General features: G+C 32.3%; 4 protein-coding genes and 1 pseudogene across 7 annotated transcripts; all 5 read left to right on the top strand.

The window, feature by feature from the left end:
- The first annotated feature begins 3991 nt into the window (after positions 1–3991).
- Positions 3992–4891, top strand: LOC105179544 (pistil-specific extensin-like protein). Its single transcript, XM_011103194.2, has 2 exons — positions 3992–4206; positions 4341–4891. Exons 1-2 carry the CDS (start codon positions 4032–4034, stop codon positions 4700–4702), a joined length of 537 nt encoding a protein of 178 aa, XP_011101496.1. The 5' UTR covers positions 3992–4031; the 3' UTR covers positions 4703–4891.
- A 573-nt stretch (positions 4892–5464) lies between these two features.
- LOC105179512 (dnaJ homolog subfamily C member 28) lies at positions 5465–8171 on the top strand. The gene is made up of 3 exons (XM_011103162.2): positions 5465–5774; positions 6674–7004; positions 7556–8171. Exons 1-3 carry the CDS (start codon positions 5530–5532, stop codon positions 7658–7660), a joined length of 681 nt encoding a protein of 226 aa, XP_011101464.1. The 5' UTR covers positions 5465–5529; the 3' UTR covers positions 7661–8171.
- Positions 8172–10901: 2730 nt separating this feature from the next.
- On the top strand, positions 10902–13120 carry LOC105179511. Of its 4 annotated transcripts, none has more exons than XM_011103160.2 (4): positions 10902–11071; positions 11293–11488; positions 11759–11974; positions 12545–13120. In XM_011103160.2, exons 2-4 carry the CDS (start codon positions 11315–11317, stop codon positions 12791–12793), a joined length of 639 nt encoding a protein of 212 aa, XP_011101462.1. In that variant the 5' UTR covers positions 10902–11071; positions 11293–11314; the 3' UTR covers positions 12794–13120. The 4 variants fall into 4 exon arrangements, with proteins under 4 accessions (XP_011101462.1, XP_011101461.1, XP_011101463.1 ...); XM_011103159.2 differs by having other exon boundaries at positions 10902–11144; XM_011103161.2 differs by having other exon boundaries at positions 10903–11071; positions 11306–11488.
- A 3057-nt stretch (positions 13121–16177) lies between these two features.
- On the top strand, positions 16178–20271 carry LOC105179510 (flavone 3'-O-methyltransferase 1). Its single transcript, XM_011103156.2, has 4 exons — positions 16178–16668; positions 17549–17970; positions 19316–19380; positions 19809–20271. Exons 1-4 carry the CDS (start codon positions 16394–16396, stop codon positions 20109–20111), a joined length of 1065 nt encoding a protein of 354 aa, XP_011101458.1. The 5' UTR covers positions 16178–16393; the 3' UTR covers positions 20112–20271.
- Positions 20272–20384: 113 nt separating this feature from the next.
- Positions 20385–22776, top strand: LOC105179541 (annotated as a pseudogene).
- The last annotated feature ends 220 nt before the right edge of the window (positions 22777–22996 follow it).

Below are 22996 nucleotides of genomic sequence, written 5' to 3'. Positions count from 1 at the left end.
AATAATAGTTGCTAGTTAATATAAATATTTAATATTAATAATTTATATAACAATTGTTAATGATTGAAATTTATAATATAACTATTATTAATTCACTGTAAACAAAATAACAATAAGATTAGAAACCTTATAAAGATAATTGATGGAATTAAATATAAATTCTATCTATTTATAAAATAGTTAGAACCTATTTAAATTTTAACAGACACATGATTATGAGTGTTACTCTTGTTTCAGTTCAAAATTTACATTCTTTTTTGTAGAAATAATAATTGCATAATGATATTAATATTTTAAAAATTACATAATATATCGAATCGATCAGTACATCAATATAAAAACTTCGAAACAAAATCTTTTATATGTCCGGTAAAATTCGAACTCATGAAATCTCAATCCAACCACTATAAAAATTTGATCTTTGCAATATGTAATTACAATAGAGATTGAAAGATTGTACACGCTAGATATAAAATAGATTATCCCATAAGAGACAACCCCATAATTTGGGTCTTAATGCATTTGGGCTCAATATTTGGTATGCCATTTTAGCATACCAAAATTTCGATTGAATTTGAAATAATAATATCGAACGAACACTCCGAACCATAATCATCGATGGTGGAACTTTAATGACGAAAGACAATCGGTTGTAGAATCCATTGAAATAGACAGGTCGTCATTTGAATTCCCTTTTCCAATCGATGCATTAGTGTTAGGGTAGCTTAAGGACTAAGGTATATAAATATATATTAAAAAGAGAATTGAAACTTGTGTTCATTACATTAGGGATTGTTTGGAAAAATCTGTGCACTAATTTTTACTTTATGCTTAATTATTAGTAGTGTTATTTACTTTTTTCTGGTCTCGTCGTTTTGTATTGATATGAAATTTTCAATGAGTGTTGGAAATATAATCTATGTAATAATTAATTAGAGGAGTCCGGGGTGCTGGTGCCTATCAAATTCAATATAATATTTTTATTTAGGCCTCATTTATTAGGCGGGATTCGATCGGAACATCCCACGTAATATAGTGTTTATTTTAAAAAGGCTTGGCCTGTGAATTTTTGAGGAGCAATTCGGTATTATGGGAGTGTTTGTGAAAGTTTTTCAGAAAAACGTTTTTCAACTTTTGATTTAAAAAGAGTATTTTTGGAGCGTTTGAGATGTCAATTTCTGCTTTTAAAAACTACTGTAAAAAGTACTTTTAAGCCCAAAGTTAAAAGCACCCTCTAACTAATTTGATTTTTTTATAGATAAATTTAACTTTCTTTTAGACTATTTTACACTCATTATAATAACTTTGATTGGAATTTAAATTTTTTAATTTATTTTTAAAAAGTTGCTCATATAAAGTTGATATTAGAGTTTTTAAATAATTTGACTAATTTAACACTAATATAATTTATAATTTCACATATTTAATATTTTAGAATTTTTATATTTTATTTTCTATATTGTATGATATTATTCTTATCCCATAGAAAAATATAAATTAAATTGCTGTTATTAATTGAGAAATATATATTTTTCTGACAATCATGAGAGTTTATTTATTGTGTATGAGTGGACAATGATATTAATTAGTGAGAGCATTATTGAATTAAACATTTAGTTTTACTCTTCTAATTCAATATTTTAATAATATAAATGATAAATATTTATAAAAATTAAATATGTGATCTATACTAATTGAAATAAAATTTATATTTTTTGAGGAAAAATAATTATTATTAATAAAGGACAAGTGCAAATATTAAAAAAAATGGTATCTTTTCAACTGATGGGGATAAAATGGTCTTTAATCTATTAAATTTGTTTTAGAAGTGTTTTTTCTTCAAAGAGTACTCTATTTACGAATACAATCCACTTTTGATTCTTCTACAATTTCCAACTTTTATATAAAAAGTATTTTTCTAAAAATAGAAGTTTTTGCAAATACATATTACGTTAGATTGATATTGGACATTGTTGGAATATTTTGGCCAATGACCCAATTGTTAGGCTCAGCCCATATCCACCCAACCCAACACACATGGATGGCTCTACCCAATCCGTCACCTGGCCCACTCCAATGTTGACCTGACCTTGTCCATCACTTAATTACTCATCATCCTACTCGGGCTCTGTTTCCCTTCGTCTTCTTAATCTCTTTTCTCTCTCTTCCTTGTTTCTTTAAACCCCCATGGCCTTGAAATTTCTCCACCGTCTTCATCTTTAATGTTCTACCACTATAAATCTTCCAGTGACTTATGACTTTTACACACAAGAGAATAGCTAAGAACAAGAGAGAAAAGCTGGTAGCAAATAAGCAGAAATCTGAGTCGTTTTGGTGGTCTATGGTGGATAAGCGACTGAGCCTTTGTGACATGTTGGTGTGAGCATCCGGCGTGTTTGGGTTGACGGCCTTGGTGGCCATGGGCTCTCCCTTCCCGATCTGGCTACCTGAGTCATCATTATTTTTCTGATTCTAATATTATATCTGATATTCTGTAATTTGTCTATTAGCGAAACTGTAAATTGAGCTTGTAATTTTAGAGGGTTTTTGTAACCCTCAATTTTCTGTAATAGATAATTAAGAATTTTATTTATTGGGCTCACTGCGAATATAAATTCCCAATAGCCATAAAATACTGGTTACTTTCTCAGAAAATTTAGGGGGGGTGGGTTATGGAAAGGAAAGAAATGTGGAGGAGGCCTACAATAACAAAACAAATCTTGATTAATAGGGATATCAAGTCCAATCCTTTTAAGTAAAAGAGGCCTACAATACCAATAGAAACAAATGTGGAGGTAAGTGTGAAGGTAGGAAAAGTCAAAAGTAGTGAAGCTGAGAAGGGCTGTAGCAAAGGGTAAAAGGGGTATATTCTGGATTAATTATTTACCGAAACAAGTCTCTCATTAAAAAAAAGCATTTTGGTAAAAATGGCAAAAAAAGGGTTCCAAGCCCACAAAAATCAGTCACAAACGCATTTCTAGAGTCTTCATTCCACCTTCTGTTAGATATTAATGAAAAGGGGGTTTTAATTTATTATTCAAACAATATGGGCTTTTTCAGCTATTTTATAAAATTACAGGACCTAAAATAGAGTTCAACCTTTAAAATAAGATCCTAATTCCATTTTCAGGGAATGCAAAAAGACATCTGTTCCCATGATTCCGAGCTTTTGGGTCCAAGAAATGATTGACACACGTGCTCAAAGTGCACACAAATGGGAGAAAATGGTATTTTTATCCCCACAATTCTGAATAAATCCCTGTAGATTAATTAAGAAATCAATGCTTATCTTTTGCTAATCATTTTTAATTAAGCATCCACATTCTTGTTGGCACCAAAACCTACTCCACTAGAAAACATTCTTTTGGAACGTTAATAATTTGAATTTTTTAATACTTAATAATAATTTTAATCAACTATATAAGAATTATTATTATTAAAATAAATAAAGATTCACGTTTTATTTTGAGCCTCAGAGCAAAGTTCGAATAGGCTTGAACACACAGAGCTGGACTATCATCTTCAAAGAAAATGAAGGCTGAAAGCGTAGTGATGTACTTGATAGAGAGAGCATTGCAGTGCTCTGTAGCTCCTCTCATCTGTTACGTGATGACCGACAATGAGACCACCACCACCACGGCTGACGAAACGGCGGTGGGCTGACGCCAGATGCAGAGCACTTGTTATGAAATATGAGGATAAACGATAATCATATGTAAGAAAATTGCGACAGAATTAGATTCTTTATCGAAATTAACAGGAGTTAATTTGGATCCTTTGGCTATATAGTTCTTGTAACAATACTTATAATTTGATTGTCCCTTTAGGGTTCTCTTTTTAAATTTGTTTTGAGTTGACCTGCCTTCATGGCTTGCACGTCGAAACTAGTGGCCTTCCACGCACAACATTTGATGAATTATGCCCGACATCCTCATCTCATCTATATATACAATACATTATCTACATACATTATTCCTTCTCTTCAGCTCAACTTAGTACAACATTAACGAGGTAGAAATCTGAAAGAGACAATGGGGGTGGCAGATACTGTTTTGAAGATTGCCGCCTCGGTACTTGTATTGAGCTCTATTTGTATGGCTGCCGGAGATGCCAAGGCCGCCGTCTTTAAAGTTGGCGGCCGAGTTCTTTGCCAGGACTGCTCCCAAGGATGGAACGAATGGGTCAATGGTGCCAATCCCATTAAAGGTACACTATTCCCCTGGAATCGAAACTCTAGTCGTTTAAACTTTTAGATAAAAAATTGATCATATCATTTTTTAAATAAAAAATAAAATAAACTATGAGTTGGTTCTAATCTCCACCAAATGTACCTTTCTCAGGTTGCAAAGTGTCCATCACATGTTTAGACGATAGAAACAGAGTCATCAATTACGCTAGCGACTTAACAGACGATGCTGGCGACTTTGAAATAACTTGTAACAAGTACGTCAACGGCAAGGAGCTGAAGCCCCAAAACTGCTTCCTAAGGCTGGTGTCGTCTCCCGACCCCATCTGCAACATCGCCACCAACTTTGGGGGCGGAAAGAGCGGCGTGAAGCTCCTCCGCCCGGCCATAGTGTACCGGGACGTAGTGAAGTACATTCTGGGGCCATTTTATTACACAACTCCAATGTGTGATGAACCAGACACTAGTGCTCCTGATGAAGATGATTCCGATGATGCCAAACAGACCAACTACTAGTACTAGTCTTATGATTTTGTATAAGACTTAACTGGCGTTGTCTTTTTTTATTTTCTTATCTTTGTCTTGTCCTCAGAATCAATTTATACTATGTTTTTAGATATAATTTGTCTATAAAGTATCTCAGTTTATTTGTGAATTATCGAAAAATTTAAATATCGGGATGAGGCCTTAATTAAATAGTAAGATTGAGATATCACCATTTTTGTATTATTTGTTCTGAATGTAGTTTTTGATTTAGAAATGTTTTACCAAAAAAATTCAAGTTCAATATATTATCTCTCACAATTTCATACTCTTTTAAGTGTATATTAATAAATAATTTTAGTCATTTAAAATAATAATAATTAAGAAATACTAATCAATATAAGCAACAAATTAAAAATTTAATACAATATCTAGTTAGATAATAATTTTTTTCCTTCATACTCCAAAAAAAATAAAGAAAATAAATAAGATGGTAGAATTGACACCGTTAAATCAATTTTTGGTGTGATTAAAAATATACTTTTCAATTAATAAAATAATTAATTTATTTAATTTTTTAAATTTATATTAAATTAATATATTTTATATATTTAATTATAATTATAATATATATGTCTGCAGAAAATGCGCGTCATTCATTCGATAATATGCAAAAATTATATTCACTAATTATTTATTTTGGAGAGTTGAAATTACAACCTTGATTGTCTACCGCTCGGCCACGTAGATTCATTACAGGACTCAGATTTTATAAATTATGATTGGACCAAAGTCGGGTCAAATACAGAGGCCCAAGTGTTTTGTGAGGCCCATTTTCCAAGATCTTTGGATCGTCAGCCATGGCTCTTCGCTTTGCGGCAAGGAAAGCTCTCTCCTCTTCAGCTCCGTTGGTTCAGAAATCGAGGACTGCCGGGGAATCCATCGTTCTCCGTGGAAGATGGGCGTCCTCTTCATCCTCGTCGTCGGATCCTTCTTCTCCCAAGCCCAATAAGAAAGTGACCCATGATCGCCTCGCCTCCGTAATCGACGCCGTCAACGACCGTAAGCTCCCGCCGGAGCTCCGTGGACAACGTAACAACGTCAGGTGAATACTGTAACCTCCTTTCAGCATAATTTATATTTTCTTCACGGAACATGTTCGTAAGATTTCACAATTTCGTGATCAATTTCCTGAAAATTTTCGAGGGGTTTCTCAATTTTGATGGACGCTCCAGTGGTTATGGGTGTATAAAGGTGTGGTTTTGGGCATGATTTTATTGGTGGCTGGAAATCACTGGTGTACTGCTGGTGTATGATATGCCAGTGTTGAATTTAGCTCAAACTTACTTCTAGAGTGTCAGACTGTCAGTGCTCTATGGGATAACAGAGTGTAGACATAGTGTTATGCTCTGCGCTTCTTTTTGTGATGAAATTCAGTTCTGAATACGATTTTCTGATGGTTTATGGTTCAAGTACACAATTGCATCAGCTATGTTGCAAAGTAGTGTTGGAATTTCTTTGTTTTTAACCAAGGAGCTGGAGTCCTAACAGGATGGCTTACATCAACATGAAAGTCGCTTGAAGCTCACTCTGGGATGGTGCAAACAGTTTATCAAGCTTGATTCAGTTTGAAGTTAACATTAAACCAATACACATATTTCAACAAAGTTTTTCTTGTAACGTAATTAATCAATGGTGTAAAGTGTGTGCTACTCTCAATTATCACCTCGTTTCTCATACCTGAGAGATATGTGCCCGTAATATATGAGCAGACTGTTTCTGGTATTATGATCACTGGAGGCTTTAGTCGTTCGGCATATGTAATTTCCTTCTGCTTAGTATTAGATTGTCCTACTAATCTGGTCAATGATTAGTCTTACATCTTTATTTTCTTTAATTATTGTCATCTATTCCTAAGTTCCTTATGTACAACTAGATTCTATCTGTCTAACCTGTCCTGAGGCTTGTAAAGTGAAATTACATTTGGGATTGTTGTTTTTCCAGATCAGAAACTGACATTATAAATGTCGTTGAGCAACGAGTATGGCATGCCATGGAAGAAGGTCAATTTGAGAACTTGCCCGGGAAAGGGAAGCCCTTGGACCTTAGCAGTAACCCTCATGCGGACCCGGCTGAAGACACCTTGTATAGGATTCTTAACAAAAACGGGTGTGCACCAGAGTGGGTTGAACTTAACAAGGAGATAAGGAATAGCATTGCTGGCTGGCGATTAGCACTTAGGAAAGCTTGGATGTATAAAGGTGGGCGTGATGATTCCAAATGGCTTGAGTTGTCAGAGGTGTTAAAACTGCAGCTGCGTGACCTAAACAATAAGGTATCTTCATTTTTAGACGTGCTGATACACAAGTTCTCATGGAAAACCTGGATTACGTTACAAATGATAAAACTGAACATTTCGTTCCTTGCCATTATACTTATTTAGTTCAATTGTATTTGAAAAATATTGTAGTGATACTTTTATCACGACCTTGACACATAATACTCCTGCAGGACTACATAATTTATCAAATCGAACAATTCTTCTTCATGTTTTTCCTACGGGAAAACAAAAATGAAATAAGTCTAGTTATTTGCGCATATCTCCTTGTTAATATAATAAAATACAGTAATATTATTTAAATTTTGGATAGGGATACCTGGCTTTGCAACGCAAAATTCTCGAAGAATGGAACAATGTTGAGCAAATTAGTAGAAGTAAATGTGAACCTTCTCTGTTAAGGGGAGGTTTGGATATTATCTTACGGAAGTAGAGACTTAGTCGTAAAATTTAGCAGTTTGTTGATGCCACTTCGTTTAGAAGTAAATGTGGCTTATTGTTCTTGGAGGCATGATTCGTTGCTCAGACCAAGTGTTTGTATCTTGTAGGTACTTCATTACAACCTCATTGTTCCCTTTGGCCGGCAGATGTTTGGATTCAAGTGGGAAAGAGAAATAGATCGGCTGAATGAGGAAATTCAGATGGATAAATGACATACCCATTTCTTCTCGGTTGTGTGCTTATTTCGAGTTCCGCTATGTCATTTTTGCCTATCCTGACATTTTAGAAATTAAACATTTAAGCAACTTCCACCTATCATTTAGAATGGAGCAGCGGTGGTTATGTTTCATTTGCGCATGAGCTATCTGATGACACATTCCTTGTAAGTGTACAATCCTTGTTGGCCTGTTTAATCTTTTTAAGTCTTGCACAGCAGCTCAGATCGTGTTCGGATACAGCAATTGACCACCCGTAAATTTGAGCTGCTTGAAAATCATGGACGCCAAAAGGAGTTATAGATTCATAGGTGGGTTTCAGATGGCTGCTGGAGGAGTAAATGTGTGGCAGATCTTCTTGTATCTGCTGTAATATCAAGCAGCTGCCTGTGCAGGGCTTCGGATACGTCGTCTTTTTCATTCTTTGCTTCTGAAAGATACAAAAGAAACTGTTCATACTCGTGTAAGCAAAGAATGAAATTACGCAGTTAAAAAATTACATTTTATACGGTTGTCATTTGTTTCATCCCAATAAATAAATTCATCTGTTAGTCAAAATTTATAAAATTTGTTGATATCAATAGGAAAAAGAAAAAAGAACTAAGTTGAATGAGATTTCATATTCATCACTGACCTATTATTGATAATAAAAAAAATTCTGATTATAATTTGTTTGGTCTACAATGAGTCTGTAGATAAATCTGAGTAAATATAATTTTTTTTTGTCGATCTTAACAAAATTTATGAATTTAATGAACATATTACGAGGATTGAAGAACATCTTCAAAATTATAAATTCTTATTTTGTCCAGCAGCCGCATCGATTATTTAATAGCTTATAAAATAAAGTAAATTAAAATAGAAGTACTGCAGTAAAATAACTTAATATATCCTTTTGACTTTAAAATAACTTAATATTAAAGGTGCAATTTCAGCAGTCACGATTTAATCTTCCAAACGTTAGGGATGACACAAATAAGGAGACCGTGATGTGAAACGTAGAAGCACTTCATGTTTAGTCTTATAATTAAAATTAGTAGAAGCAAACAACATTAAGCATCACTTTTAAAAAAATAAAATATAGTGATATTTATAAATCAACCAACATATTATAATATTTAATATGCAACATATCAATATTTTTAAACTAATCAATATGAAGATAATAACATATTCTATTAAAAAATAAATTAAATATATATTTATAAGAACCAAACTCATGATCTTTTAATTGAAGCATTAGTTTAATTGGGTGTATTAAAGTAATTAATGATTGAAGATAACATGCATTCAGGCCCTTGCTAGCAAAAAGCGTTTTTCGATGCACCTTCCCATATGTTTTCCTTCGCTCCCTGCCCACTATATAAATATATAAAATAATAATAATAATGATAATAATAATAAATCCGACCTTTTTCCTTAAACTTTATTCCTTTCTTCTCTATCAGGCAATTTTATATGTGGAAAACATATTATGGATATTTTCGTTATAGTTTTTCTAGTTTGTTTGTACTTAATGGTAATTCAGCTACTACCTTGATGCAAGAATATTCAATCGCAGTCCCATTCAGACAATCTAATGATTTGGATACAAAATTTTCTAATCTTGAGTGTGTGCATATATTAAAAAAAAAAAAGTATATTTAATTGAAATGGACAATTAGTAGCTGACGTGGCATACAACGAGGCCCATGACTCAGTGACTTACATGGCATACAACGAGAAGAAATATCCGTAATTTATATCAATGACTCATTAGAAGAATATTTATGTGCATTTATTGCAATTTATTTCGTAGCATTTAGGTATATTAATGTAATAATCAGACGAATATAATATTGATGTAATCCTATAATTATTAAAAATAAAGGATTAATTAGGTGGAAAGCTTTGGATGTGAGTAGAATTTGAAGGCATATAAATTATGAACAAAGTTCCAGCTTTTGGAGCCTTGTTTTTTTCCTTGTATCACGGAAAGATTATACTTTTTGTGAAGAATCCACGCAAAGCCATTCCCCCAATTTCAGCTTTTCTCTCGTCCGAATTTCATCCTCTAATTGTTACATCAACAAAACGTCAAAGACAGAAAACAGTTGTTGTATATTTTGTCCGAACATGTGCCTCACAAAGTTTCTGGCGAATAACCGATTGATTAATGTGTTATTGCTGTTGTATTTCATTATTGATTAAGATTACATTATTGATTAAGATTAAGATTGAGATCCCATAAACAAGTTCGAGGTCATGAGTTTGATTTCATATTTATCTCATTTTATGTAAATTAATGATGTAATTTGCTTACTAATTTTAGTCATATCAATATATTACTTGAATTGATGTATAACTTAAAAGAAAAAGAATTACGTTATTTATTTTATTTAGAAAGATTTATACGCATAATATGTATATTAAAATGTATAACTATACTTATTATTGTTTATATCTATTATCTATTGAATTAAAGGAATATATTATGAGTATATTATATCATTATATCGTTGGGTTTAATTTAAATGACATTGACAACACACACAGATATATAAACTAACTTAAAATATAAAGTCCAATTTTGTTTCTTAAATTAACATATCAATTACATATATACTCATTCATAAACAAATATCAATAATTAATAGTTAATTATCATCAATATATGATAAATCAAACTAATTAATTAAATTTTGTTTTGTTAAAACTTCTTGACTATATATATATTTATATTACTTTAGAAATAAAGTGTTAGAACTAAATATAAACTCATTAGCAAGATAATGTTAGCTCTTCGATTGTAATCTCTTCATCATTGATTAATGTATATATTGATCTTTTTTTTTTTAATAACAGAAAATAATAATTTATTTTTATTTTTATTTTTACTTATTTTCGTCCATTTATACTCAATTGTTTTTACTTGTTTGCACTTTGCATTGTAAGGAGGTACGAAGTAAAAATTGGGAAAACTCGAGGGTAATATAGTCAATGATGATAAAATCATTGCTCACGTCATCAACAACGTTACAACTCCATACTGTGGGGACCAAGCCATTAACCAACGAGCGCGCGCCACGTAAGAGAAGCACCGGAGGGGGATCATCGACGACGCCGTATGCGTCAAATTGAACTACTTTGGCGGATTAGCGTAGTATAGTATAGTATAGTGGGCGACCCTTAATGCCTACGTACAGACGAAAGGAAGATCCCAAATATTGTAGCGTAAGCGCCAAACCCTTCCACCTCCTTTTCTCTCTCTCTACTCACATCCGACGTCTCAGCATAACCTTGAGCCGACCCTTTTCATCCTTGCCGTTCCTTGTCAAGCATTTCATAAATCTAGGCTTTTTGTCCACCCCCCACCTCCTTAGCCTAGGTGTAGTTTTCTTGTGGGATTCAAAGTTCTTGGTTGTTTAGGTTAGGCTTCCTCTCTCTCTCTCTCTCTCTCTTCAAATTTCTATCAGCATTGAGGAATCCCAATTTCATAAGGGTAATGCGTATATATATGTGTGTAAATATTTATCTCTATTTTATTTGATAGTTCTTAGGCCATTACTTTAATTCGCTCTCCTCTCTCTAAGATTTTTACATAGTGTGTGTTTTACATAAATTATAACATCCAAACACATTATTATTAGTTCTGAAACGCAGGATAACACAATGCTGGTTCCTCCATGGCTAGAGAAGCTCCTAACCACCACCTTCTTCAGCGTCTGCCGGAGCCACGGCGCCTCCACCCGGAGCGAATGCAATATGTATTGCTTAGACTGCAATGGTGACGCCTTCTGCTTCTACTGCCGCACATCCAAACACAAAGATCATCGAGTAATTCAGGTTACCCTTTTCTCTCTCTCTCTCTCTCCTGTTCTTGGTAAAAAATTATAACATACAGTACCAGAATATCTGAAGTGTTTAATAATGCAGTAATTGAGCAGTAGTAACTCCCATGACACATGAATATTCTGTGTTGAAACTTTAAACAGGCGTTACGATTTATGGGTTTTTTTGTTGGGGAAATTTTAATTCAACTAATTATACGCTGATTTGGTCGAACTTGGTTTGATATGTGTGAAAATAACAATGTTGGTTGGGTACGGTGTGCAGATAAGGCGATCGTCGTATCACGATGTGGTCAGGGTTTCGGAGATTCAGAAGGTTTTGGACATAAGTGGGGTGCAGACATATGTAATAAACAGCGCCAGGGTTTTGTTCTTGAATGAGAGGCCTCAGCCTAAGGGTGGGAAGGCTGTTTCTCACATCTGTGAAATCTGTGGGAGAAGCCTTTTGGACACCTTTCGTTTCTGTTCTTTGGGATGTAAGGTCAGTCCCTTAATATTATTTCTCCCTCTCTCTTTCTGTAGAAACACACACACACACACACACACGTGTGTGTGTGCTTTTTCCACCTTCTTAACATCATGGGTTTTTAATTCTTTTTTACATTGTTGGTTCATACATATACATCATGATTCATAAATATACGTATAAGCCCATCTCCATCAGCATCACCATCATTGTAAGTTGTAACAAACCACTACAATATATAAAATAGTCATGATCATCTTTGTAAACCCACCATATATGTAGTTGATGTATGGTGACATTAACCCATTGATGAAGAATGACTGCAGATCATGTTACAAGCCAGACTAATAAATATTTAAAAAACTCATGTAATTAATTAATTACTAATCACCCATCTTCATGCATCCTTTACATCACATAACATAACCAATTAATAATGGTCATTATCATGATCATCATCTTTTTAGTTATGTCATGTATACATCATCGTCACCATTACCATTATCATGGGCCATTCTTTTTCTCTCTCTCTCTCTCTCTTTTTTTTTGGTTAATCTTTCTTTGGGGTTTGGGGGAATTATTCAGCTTGTAGGAATAAAGAAGGATGGAGATGGGAGCTTTTTCTTAGATGCGAAGAATGAGGTAGGAATGCAAAGAGGTGAAGGGATATCAAGAAGAGTGAATAACATGTCATCATCATCAACATCATCAAGAGAAGAGGAATTGGAAGTGCGTGAAGGCTCACAACAAGACATATACCCACCCACACCCCCTCCACCTCCTTCTACAAGAAGAAGAAAAGGCATTCCTCAAAGAGCTCCTTTTACCTCCTAATTGCACTCTCTTTTTACCCCATCATTAATCAAAATTCTAACTCAAATCGTGTTTGGTCGAACCTTAATCAATTATATTATAAGTATAATATATTCATTTCAGTGTAATTGGTATACAGTTCAAGATAAGTGACCAACCACATATAAAGTACATTATACTATATGACTGTTTGGTTCGGCCAAATCTGATTTGAGTTAAAATTTAAGGGGTTTGCACCATTTTTCCGTTGGAATGTTGTAAAAAAATTATAATTTATAAGAAAGAGCAATAATTATTATATAATTATATAGAATTGTAAAAATGTAATTTTGGTGGAAAAAAAAAAAAGAGCAAAGTGTTTGTGGATTGTGATATAAATAAATATAGTTATGATGATGGATGGGGCCAGCAACCCACATGGGCCGTTTACATAAAGAAAAACAGCTTTGATTAGTTTAATATTTGCAAAGTGACAAATCACTTTCTGTGAATGAGGGATTCATCTCTTTTCCGATTTTTGTTTTTGTAATTGATCGATTTTAGGACTATATATGTTTTTTTTTTAATAATTGAAACTGCTCTTAGTAATTTATATATATATATATAGTCTGTAATTGAAGGGTTTCTTTCAGGTACAGGCTGTGTGCACAGCCTTTCCAGATATTAATTATTAATTACTTGTGATTAATTAATTAATTCCTACCAATTCAATAATATATATCTTTGACAGTAGGGTTTGTTTTGGAAGTTCTTTCCATCCTGCTCTCATTGCTTCTGCAAATTTTATGTAAAATTTGTGTTTAAAATGTCACTAAAAATAAAGAAAAGTATTATTTTAGTTCGCTAAGTATGTCTAATTTTAATTTTAGTTCGATAACTATATTTATTTTTATTTAGGTCCAGTAACTTACGAAATTATTTACTTTTAGTCATCTGACAGATTTTCGGACAATTTTACTTTTGAAATACAGGATGGAAATGCAATTGTTTTCCTTAGAGTGTGTTTGGTTGAGGTGAAAAGTAGGAGTATAAGAGATAATTTGGTGTTTGGTTAAGAGATGGAGGTGAAATAAAACTCGATGTATATGAAACATCTGCTGAGTTCAATTTTGTGTTTTGGACAGAAAAGTGGAAGTATAAAGCAAAAAAGACAAAAAAATACAGTTTTTATTTTTATTTACTTTATTATCCATATATATCATATATATATATAATTTTTCTCCAAAGTTGCTTTGGTACAAAAAAATGCACTGATGTTTGAACTCAAATTCGTTAGTTGAAAATATTATCAGTAATTTTTATTAATAAAATTTTTAAATTTTTGATATACTAAAATTATATTAGTATAATATTAAATTATTTATTTTGTAATACGAAAAAAAAGGGTTATTTAGTATAAGAGATTAGTGGATATATAGACTTTATATTTAATTATTTGGATTGTAGTCTTATAAGGATTGCAGAGATTAAAGTATTCATTGGACGTATAGAATTAGGTATGAGAAAGTTCCTTTTATTCCTTCCCATCATTGCTTAATATTATTCTCCCCAGTCAATGGGACATACTGCCAACCAAACCTTATTCCATCACTAAACTTGAGAATTCATAATTTTGAATTTCATCAATGTAAAAGTGTATGTCTATTTTTATAATAATCTATTGATTTTTCGTCACATTTCAATATATTTATCGATTTTAATTATTGATATATTGAATTGATTTTTAAATGTAATTGATAAAGGCCGGACCTACACATAACATTTTAAATTTGGTTGTTTTTGGGTAGTTTTACGTTAGAAACACAAAAATTAGGCGGTGTTTGTGAAAGTTTTTATCCTAAAAAAATGATATAATGGGCCTTCCAACAGCCCAGATGCGCATATAATGGGCCAAGCCCGGCTACCAGATCTGTTCAGCATTTACCCCAAAGTTTGTAGGCCCAGAATTAACCTGGCCCAACCCATCTCTCTCTTTTGATGTACAACCAGCCCAGACCAAGTTCTGAATCTACATCTGAGTTTTTTACATACTCCTTGTAGTTTCAACATATTACATTTAAGCCTCCATTTACTCATTTTCATTGTCCCACATTAGCAAAAAATTCTAACTCATATTGGGTTTCGTCGAACACAACTAATTGTAATACATTTATCATATAATTAATCACTTTTTTTGAACTGTACAACAATCACATAAGAAATATAGTGTGAATCGGTAAAGTTTAGTTGATACCATTTGAACTAAAATTTCTCTTATATTTATCTATACTCTGTTATTGAGTGGAAGCATCTTTTTGATATCACACTTAATTTTGATCTGTTTTTTATTTTTAAAATTTTGAATTATAATTAATTATTTTTACTCCTTCATTTATCATGATTTTTCATAATTAAATTTGATAGTTATTTTTTTTTCTTATGCATTTTTTTATTTCTTCAATATGAATTATTATCTTTGTTTGTCAATATTTTTTTATAAATTAAAATATGTTTATTAACTTACTATTAATATTTAAATACTCTTTTACGCAAAAATTATAGTGCATTTTATATACGTAGAATGTGCTATACTCACTAGCATTTATATTATACTAGCTGTTATTGCACGCTGTTCTTGTATGTATATAATAAATAATTATTTATGTTTTAATATATATATAAATAAAAATAAAATATACAAACCAACACATCATAAATTAATTAATTAAAATAAAATTATATTAGGGATATTATCGACACAAAAAAAATTAATGTGAGTGAACTTTCCATATTATTATATATGGATTGTATAAATCATATAGATGAGAAGAATTTGAGTAGGGGTAGTTCAAAATACACAAGGATATTTTTCGAAATTTTAAAAATTGGTATCACAGTGTAAATAACTATTGTTTGTGTGTGAAAATAGAGTTTTCTTTTTTATATAATGTAGATATAATTAGAAAAGCACCCTATTGGTGTTTTCAATTTATTGGTATGTTATTTTTTTTTTTAAACCGGTATGTTAGTTTTTTTTTTAAATGAAATAATTGCTTTTATATTTTCCACCCATCATGATTTTTCATAACTATTTTTTGGCGTTTTTTTTTCATTCATTTTTATCTTATACATATTTTAAATTACTTTTAACTCTATAAAAAGTAAATAATATAATTTAAAAACATATTTTATTCTAAATATTTTATAAAAATTATGCGCATACATAAAATGTGCACACTTACTAAGTATATCCAATCATTGTTCTCTCTTTTTTTTTTTTTTGGGATCAAATGCAGTTTGTCGATTGGTGCAACCAAATTTTCACATCTTTTACACTTGATATCTAGATTTTTGGAATTTCATCTCCAACGTGTGAGAAAGTTGAAACCTATAGTTGCATCTAATAGCCCTCGTGACTCTGAAAACTAATATCAGACACCCATTTTTCCGTCAGTTATTGGCTCCAGCAGTGTACACGACACGGACATAAACCTAACAAACAAACAGATCTAATCTCCAAAAATCTGACAGCACCGAATGGTCCACTTCTCCTTCTCCTTCTCCTGTCTACATATATCCAATCAATCCTCACCAGATAACAGATCTTGAGTAGCAGAGGAAAATATTGTGGGAGCAGTGGAGATGGAGAACAGCCAAACTAACAGCCCGACAACAGCCATAATGGAGCTCGCCAACATGATAAGTGTGCCGATGGCTCTCAACGCCGTCGTCCGCCTCAACGTGGCGGACGCGATTTGGCAGGGTGGATCCAACAACCCCCTCTCCGCGGCCGAGATCCTATCTGCTGCCGCGGTTGGCCCTGGTGGCGATGCCGAGAACCTCCAGCGCATACTCCGCTTGCTTACCAGCTTTGGAGTGTTTGAGGAACACCTCAACGCAGATGCCACAAAAAGAAGGTATCTGCATTTGTGTGAAATCATCTGCCTAATTGCTAACTGTGATTTTCACTAGAAATCCTCGATCGTGTAATGATTTTTTAGGGTGTAATGCAATTTATTCCCATATGATGATCTCATATAAAAAAATAATTATTTTCATTTCCGTACTTTTTAAAATGCAGTATTTTAAAAAATGCAAATGAATAAATTGTTGTATTTTAAAAAATACGTAAATTGTTCTTCTTTTTTATAGAAGTTTTTCCATTTTCTTTAATCCAAATTAGGTTTGATTGGACTAAACAAATCACAGAGAGCAATATAATACACTTTCAATGCAATTGATTATTTTTTTTTAAATTATACATTAATCACACGAGAAGTGTATTACACTTGTTATATAATTGATTCATATTTGACCAAATCCCATATGAATTAACACTTTTCAGTAAAAATATTTGTTTTTGGATTTTTACTCTTTCTTTTTCGTTTTTTTTTAAATTTCATTCAAATAAGATAATGCTCAATTTGAGTGGACAGAATACAATGTTATGTTTTATTTTTCAATATTTCTTATAATAACTTTTCCACTTTTGGCCAGGCAACATTTCCCCTAACTTTTCATTCTGTTCAATTTCTTTTATGAATTTATATTGTATATTTCACATATATACACTACCGTCCAATTTAGTCCGACAATTACATAATTAATTATGTTAATACAATTCGTAGTTAAATTTCAAAATTAATATTATACTTAAATTTAACAAAAAAAATAAAAAGTTGTTTATTAGGCACAATGGTTAAAATGTAGTTTGAATGAGATTTATTTGAAAAAGTGATTATTAACAAAAAAAATGTTTTATAGATATATATGTTGATTATGCACAAATTTGAACAGATATTCATTGACGGAGGTGGGCAAGACCCTGGCGACAGATGAGAACGGCCTATCGTACGGGGCTTACGTACTCCAGCACCACCAAGATGCCCTGATGCGGGCGTGGACGCTGGTGCACGAGGCCGTCCTGGACCCCTCCTCCGAGCCGTTCGTGAAGGCTAATGGCGAGGGTGCTTACAGTTACTATGGAAAGAAGCCTGAGATGAACGAGCTGATGCTGAAGGCCATGTCTGGAGTATCTGTTCCGTTCATGAAAGCGTTTCTGAATAGCTACGATGGGTTCCAGGGAGTGGGAACACTGGTTGATGTGGGGGGAAGTGCAGGGGATTGCTTGAGGATGATCATGAGCAAGAATCCAAGTATTAAAAAAGGTGTCAACTTTGATCTACCTGAGGTTGTTGAAAAAGCACCCAAAATTCCTGGTAAGAAATAAATTATTGGGAATTTATGAAACGTGTTAATTAGTGATTATGTTGTGATCTGTTGATGATTAATTATATATGGAAAGCTGTGGGGGGTCTCATGGGGTCATACTCTTTAATTTCCAGTACAAAAATGTGGGTCTTGTGGTTTATATTAATACTAATCGAATATGCACATTTATATTATTTAATAAAAGAATTTATTATAGAAAAAATGATAATGTAAAAATGATTAATAACTTTGAAAGAGAATATTGAGTAGGAGAATGAGAAAAAATATTAACTAAAATTAAATAACTATTTAAAAAATAATTTTTATTACTTATAGATAGTGGTAAAAATGTGAAAGGTAGTATGTGGAAAAAAAATAAGAGAGAAAAAAAGCAGACTAAAAATAATGGAGGCACCAAAGAGGTGCTCTCTCTTAATATGCTAGCCGTCGTGGCACGCTATTTCTGTATGCATATAATAAATAAGATTTTATATTTTAAAATATATTATGAATAAATATATATATATATATATCTAACTGGCACATCATATTTTTTTTTTAAAAGAAAAAGAAAGAAAGAAAGCAACAAACAAAAAAAAAATAATTTTGGGGTATTATTGACATAATAATAAAATTGGTGTTGCAAAGTCGTAATTGCCATTTGTGAGAGAAAAAAACTTTTTTTTTTATATGGTATAGAGTGTAGATGTAGATAACTAGTATTTGTGACACACCCAAATGAGTGGTAATTAACTTAAAATATAAGTAATAATTTATTACTTTTATAAAATATATATTTTGGTTAAATAAAAAATATTAAAATACTAGAGGTTGTTAGTAGTTATTGAAAGGAAAGTGGGGAAAGAAAAAAAAAATATAGAAGTTGGGATAGAGAGAGTTGGAAGTTGAGAAAAATGAAAAAAAAATACTGAAATAAATTAAAAAGTAAAAAATTGCAGACTAAAAAAAATTTAGACACCAAAGAGGTGCTCTCCAATTATAATAAGATATAGTGACTACTAATTTGTGGCACACTCTATGTGTGCAACTTTTATAAATATCATTTAAAATAAAAATATTTATAAATTTCTATTATCTAAAATTTAGAATAAAATAAAATAAAATATAATATAAAATTATAAATTAATATTAAATTCATAAAAAAATTATGAGAAAAAACGATGAATAAAAATTAAAAAGAAAAAAAAATAACTATTGGAAGATAGCTGGAAGAGACACTAAAGAAGTGCTCTCTCTTAATATTTAGTATAAATATATAGAAAAAAGGATGCACTGCTGATATTCTGAGTAAAGGTGAAATAATTGGAGTTTTGCTATGATGATGAGACGCAGGTGTAGAGCATGTTGGTGGTGACCTGCTCAAGACCATTCCATCCGCTGTTGATATTTTCATGAAGGTTATTCCATTTCTCAACTTTGACCAATCTCTTTTCACTTTTTCCTGGTTTTGCCCCTCGATTATTTGCAGTTTGAATTTCTTATTTCAGTTTATATTCCATTTTACATGTACATGTCACTCACGTGTATAAAGATTAAATTATTAATTTTTTTTATACACATAATATATAATATATACATATATATATATCAGATGCAATAGAACATACGACATGAATTGCTATAGAAAATTCAATATTGTGGATTCATTGAGAGCTACTCAATTTTAATTTTATCTATTACTTAAATTTTTATTTGAATTTATGACATATGCGTATGTTTTGATGTGTTTTAGCAATGATAACACAGATAATTATGTGTTTTTGTTGTAATTCGTTATTGGTAACAATTGCACGTTGCTAAAATGGACATTATTTGCACTTAGCAGTGGATACTAACAACATGGACAGACGACGAATGCAAGCATATCTTGAAGAACTGTCACGATGCACTTCCACCGGGAGGTAAAGTCGTTGCTTGCGAGCCGGTGCTGCCCAACCACACAGACAACAGCCATAGAAGTCGAGCCCTTCTTGAAGGAGACATCTTTGTCATGACGATTTATAGGTCTAAGGGGAAACACAGGACGGAAATGGAGTATCGGGAGCTAGGCATTGCAGCGGGCTTCCGTTATTTCAAGGCAAAAATCTTACTCGATCAATTCTACACTGTCCTAGAGTTTCAAAAATGATTTAAATCTTGTACTATTTCTATGTGCTATAATTTGATGTCAGTCATTTTACATAGTTTTCGAAATAATTTGGGTCGGTTTTCTTCCCCGATGTAACTATGTTAATTTTGGACTATTGAGGTGCGTGTAACATTTGTTCCAAAAAAATGTTAATTTTGGACTATTCAGCAAAAAAGATACGAGATATTTTTTTTATCATTTTGGTCCCATCTAGTGGGAAAGCCCTAATGTAAAGGTAGGCACATGATTTTATAGGCGAAAAAAGATTAAAATTACCAAAAATTAAAATAATAGAATTAAATGATTTACTATACCCTTAATTAGAGGACGGGCAATATTTCCTAATACAACAATAATACAACTCGCATAAAAGTTGGTTAACCCATTTCCATACTTCGCCTGCACGTGGCTATATATATTAGATCAACAAGCTCCATTTACTCAATTCATTTTAAGAGAAGATAAGAAACACACAGTGAGTGTGTGTGGTAAATTGAGATGGAGAGGAGCCAAATCAATAGCCCAATACTAGCCATAATGGAGCTGGTCAACCTTGTCAGTGTCCCCATGTCTCTCAAAGCCGTTATTCAGCTCAAGGTGCTGGACACAATCCGGCAGGATGGATCCAACAACCCCCTCTCCCCGGCGGAGATATCCTATCTACCATCGCGGTTGGCCCTGGCTCGTGATGCTGAGAACCTCCAACGCATTCTCCGCTTGCTTACCAGTTATGGAGTGTTCAATGAACACATTGGGGCAGATGGCTCAGAAAGAAGGTACGATATATGCATTTCTGTGAGATCATATCTGCTTATTTTGGTTTTCACTGTATATCTGTCGATACACAGTCTCACATACATGCAGGCATACACACACACACATACATATATACATATATAGCACTTGACGTATGCATGCTTATTTCACACATGGATCAAAAGATATTCATTGAAGGAGGTGGGAAAAGCCCTAGCAGCTGATAAGAACGGCCTGTCCTACGCACCCTACTGGCATGGCCACGAGCGCACGAGGCCGTGCTGGACCCGTCATCTGAGCCATTCGTGAAAGTTCACGGCGAGCTAGCTTACAGTTACTACGGCAAGAATGTCGGCAGAAAGCCATGTCCGGTGTATCTGCGCTGTTCATGAAAGCGTTTCTGGATGGCTACCATGTGTTCGAGGGGGTGGAGACACAGGTCGATGTGGGTGGGAAGTCAGGGGATTGTTTGAGGATGATCATGAGCAAAAATCATATAGTATTAAAAAAGATACTGTCAATTTTGATTTGCCGGAGGTTGTTGAAAAAGCACCCAAGATTCCTGGTAAGAGATATATTAACTATGTGAAGTTCCAACTTCCAATTGATCGTATGATAGGAAATTATAACTCAGATTATCGAATCTAATTATATGGTAAATATAATATATTTGTAATGTAATTGATGTATAGTTAAAAAATAATGATCAATCATATAAAAAGTGTATCATACTTGCTTTATAATTAATTTTGATTCGATCAAACCTGATTTAAATAAAAAATTTTACGACTATTATGAAAAGTAAAATAATTGAGTTTTCCTAGGATGAGATGCAGGTATTGAACATGTTGGCGGCGACCTGCTCAAGTCCAATATTCCACCATGTGATGCTATATTTATGAAGGTACTTTCATCTAGATCTCAACTTTAAGCATTCTAATAAAACTTTTTTCTGGTATTTGGCCTTAAATTAATTTTAAGAATGCTACTGAAATAACCAAAGAATAATTCTCTATGGAAAACCAATAATTACAAATAATAGCCAGAATAAATTAATATAATTAAGTGAAATAATTGCATGCATCTAATGGAAACTCACGTTGTCATGCTGGGAATATGAGCATTGTATGTGCAAGCATGTATATATATGCAGTTATTAATTGACTTATTATTATTATTATTATTATTATTATTATTATTATTATTATTATTTAATAATAATTCGTTGTTTTAGTACCACTTGTAAATTATGAATTCTTTTTATGTTTTTACTTTAATGTAAGATATATATAACGATCATTAGATGAAATATGACTTTTCGTTGTAGGAAATATTAATTATTCATTATTGCACAACGATTATTAGTTGTTTTGTATATGATGTTAAAATATTAACTATAGCTAAAAATTATGACAAAGTATTTGGGCATAGATTAAATCATTAAACCATGAATTTTTGCATTAATTTTATTTAACCACAGTAAAAAAAAAATTGATTTGCCATGACGTATAAAGTGTAATGATTTATAGTATAGGAAATTAAAAAAAAAACATCATTTTTTCACTTGAGAAAAAATATAAAAATTAATCCTTGTTTGTGCGATAATGTTAAAGTCTATATACAAGATAAATGACTAATTTTACAGACACTATAAAATGAAAAAATTCAAGAGAAGTAATTATTTTTCAGTAATGTACATGTTACTAACGTACATTATTAATAATTTGCATGTACCGGTGGATATTAGTGACATGTACTGATGAGGAATGCAAGCGAATTCTGAAGAATTGTTACAATGCAATTTCACTAGGAGCGCAAACGCATGAACGACAACAGTAGGAGTCGAGCTATTCTTGAAGCAGATATATACGTCATGACAGAGTACCGGACGCTGGTTTCCATAGTTTAAAGGCAAACTTCAATATCGATCATTACTTCACTGTTCTGGAGTTTCAAAAATGATTTTAAATTTTACTATTTTTGTGTGCGTTGTAATTTGATGTCATAGTCATTTTATGTATTAATGTTCAAGATTAGTGTGCACGTGTTTTATTTAATTTTAATAGTAATTGTTGTTTTTCGAGATCATTTTATTGGGAGTAATAAAGTTTGTTGTTTACTAGTTGTGC

The sequence above is a fragment of the Sesamum indicum genome, unplaced genomic scaffold, assembly GCF_000512975.1.
Source record: "Sesamum indicum cultivar Zhongzhi No. 13 unplaced genomic scaffold, S_indicum_v1.0 scaffold00165, whole genome shotgun sequence".
In the NCBI taxonomy this organism is placed as follows: domain Eukaryota; kingdom Viridiplantae; phylum Streptophyta; class Magnoliopsida; order Lamiales; family Pedaliaceae; genus Sesamum; species Sesamum indicum.
Note: the sequence above shows the minus strand (reverse complement) of the source record. Positions and strands in the feature narration are given on the sequence as shown.

Coding starts and splice junctions, on each gene's coding strand:
- LOC105179512 (XM_011103162.2), top strand. CDS start 5,530: ATGGCTCTTCGCTTTGCGGCAAGGAAAGCTCTCTCCTCTTCAGCTCCG. Junction 5,775..6,673: donor GGACAACGTAACAACGTCAG/GTGAATACTGTA, acceptor TTGTTTTTCCAG/ATCAGAAACTGACATTATAA. Junction 7,005..7,555: donor TGCGTGACCTAAACAATAAG/GTATCTTCATTT, acceptor TGTATCTTGTAG/GTACTTCATTACAACCTCAT.
- LOC105179511 (XM_011103160.2), top strand. CDS start 11,315: ATGCTGGTTCCTCCATGGCTAGAGAAGCTCCTAACCACCACCTTCTTC. Junction 11,489..11,758: donor AAGATCATCGAGTAATTCAG/GTTACCCTTTTC, acceptor TACGGTGTGCAG/ATAAGGCGATCGTCGTATCA. Junction 11,975..12,544: donor TCTGTTCTTTGGGATGTAAG/GTCAGTCCCTTA, acceptor GGAATTATTCAG/CTTGTAGGAATAAAGAAGGA.
- LOC105179510 (XM_011103156.2), top strand. CDS start 16,394: ATGGAGAACAGCCAAACTAACAGCCCGACAACAGCCATAATGGAGCTC. Junction 16,669..17,548: donor GCAGATGCCACAAAAAGAAG/GTATCTGCATTT, acceptor AAATTTGAACAG/ATATTCATTGACGGAGGTGG. Junction 17,971..19,315: donor AAAAGCACCCAAAATTCCTG/GTAAGAAATAAA, acceptor GATGAGACGCAG/GTGTAGAGCATGTTGGTGGT.
- LOC105179544 (XM_011103194.2), top strand. CDS start 4,032: ATGGGGGTGGCAGATACTGTTTTGAAGATTGCCGCCTCGGTACTTGTA. Junction 4,207..4,340: donor TGGTGCCAATCCCATTAAAG/GTACACTATTCC, acceptor TACCTTTCTCAG/GTTGCAAAGTGTCCATCACA.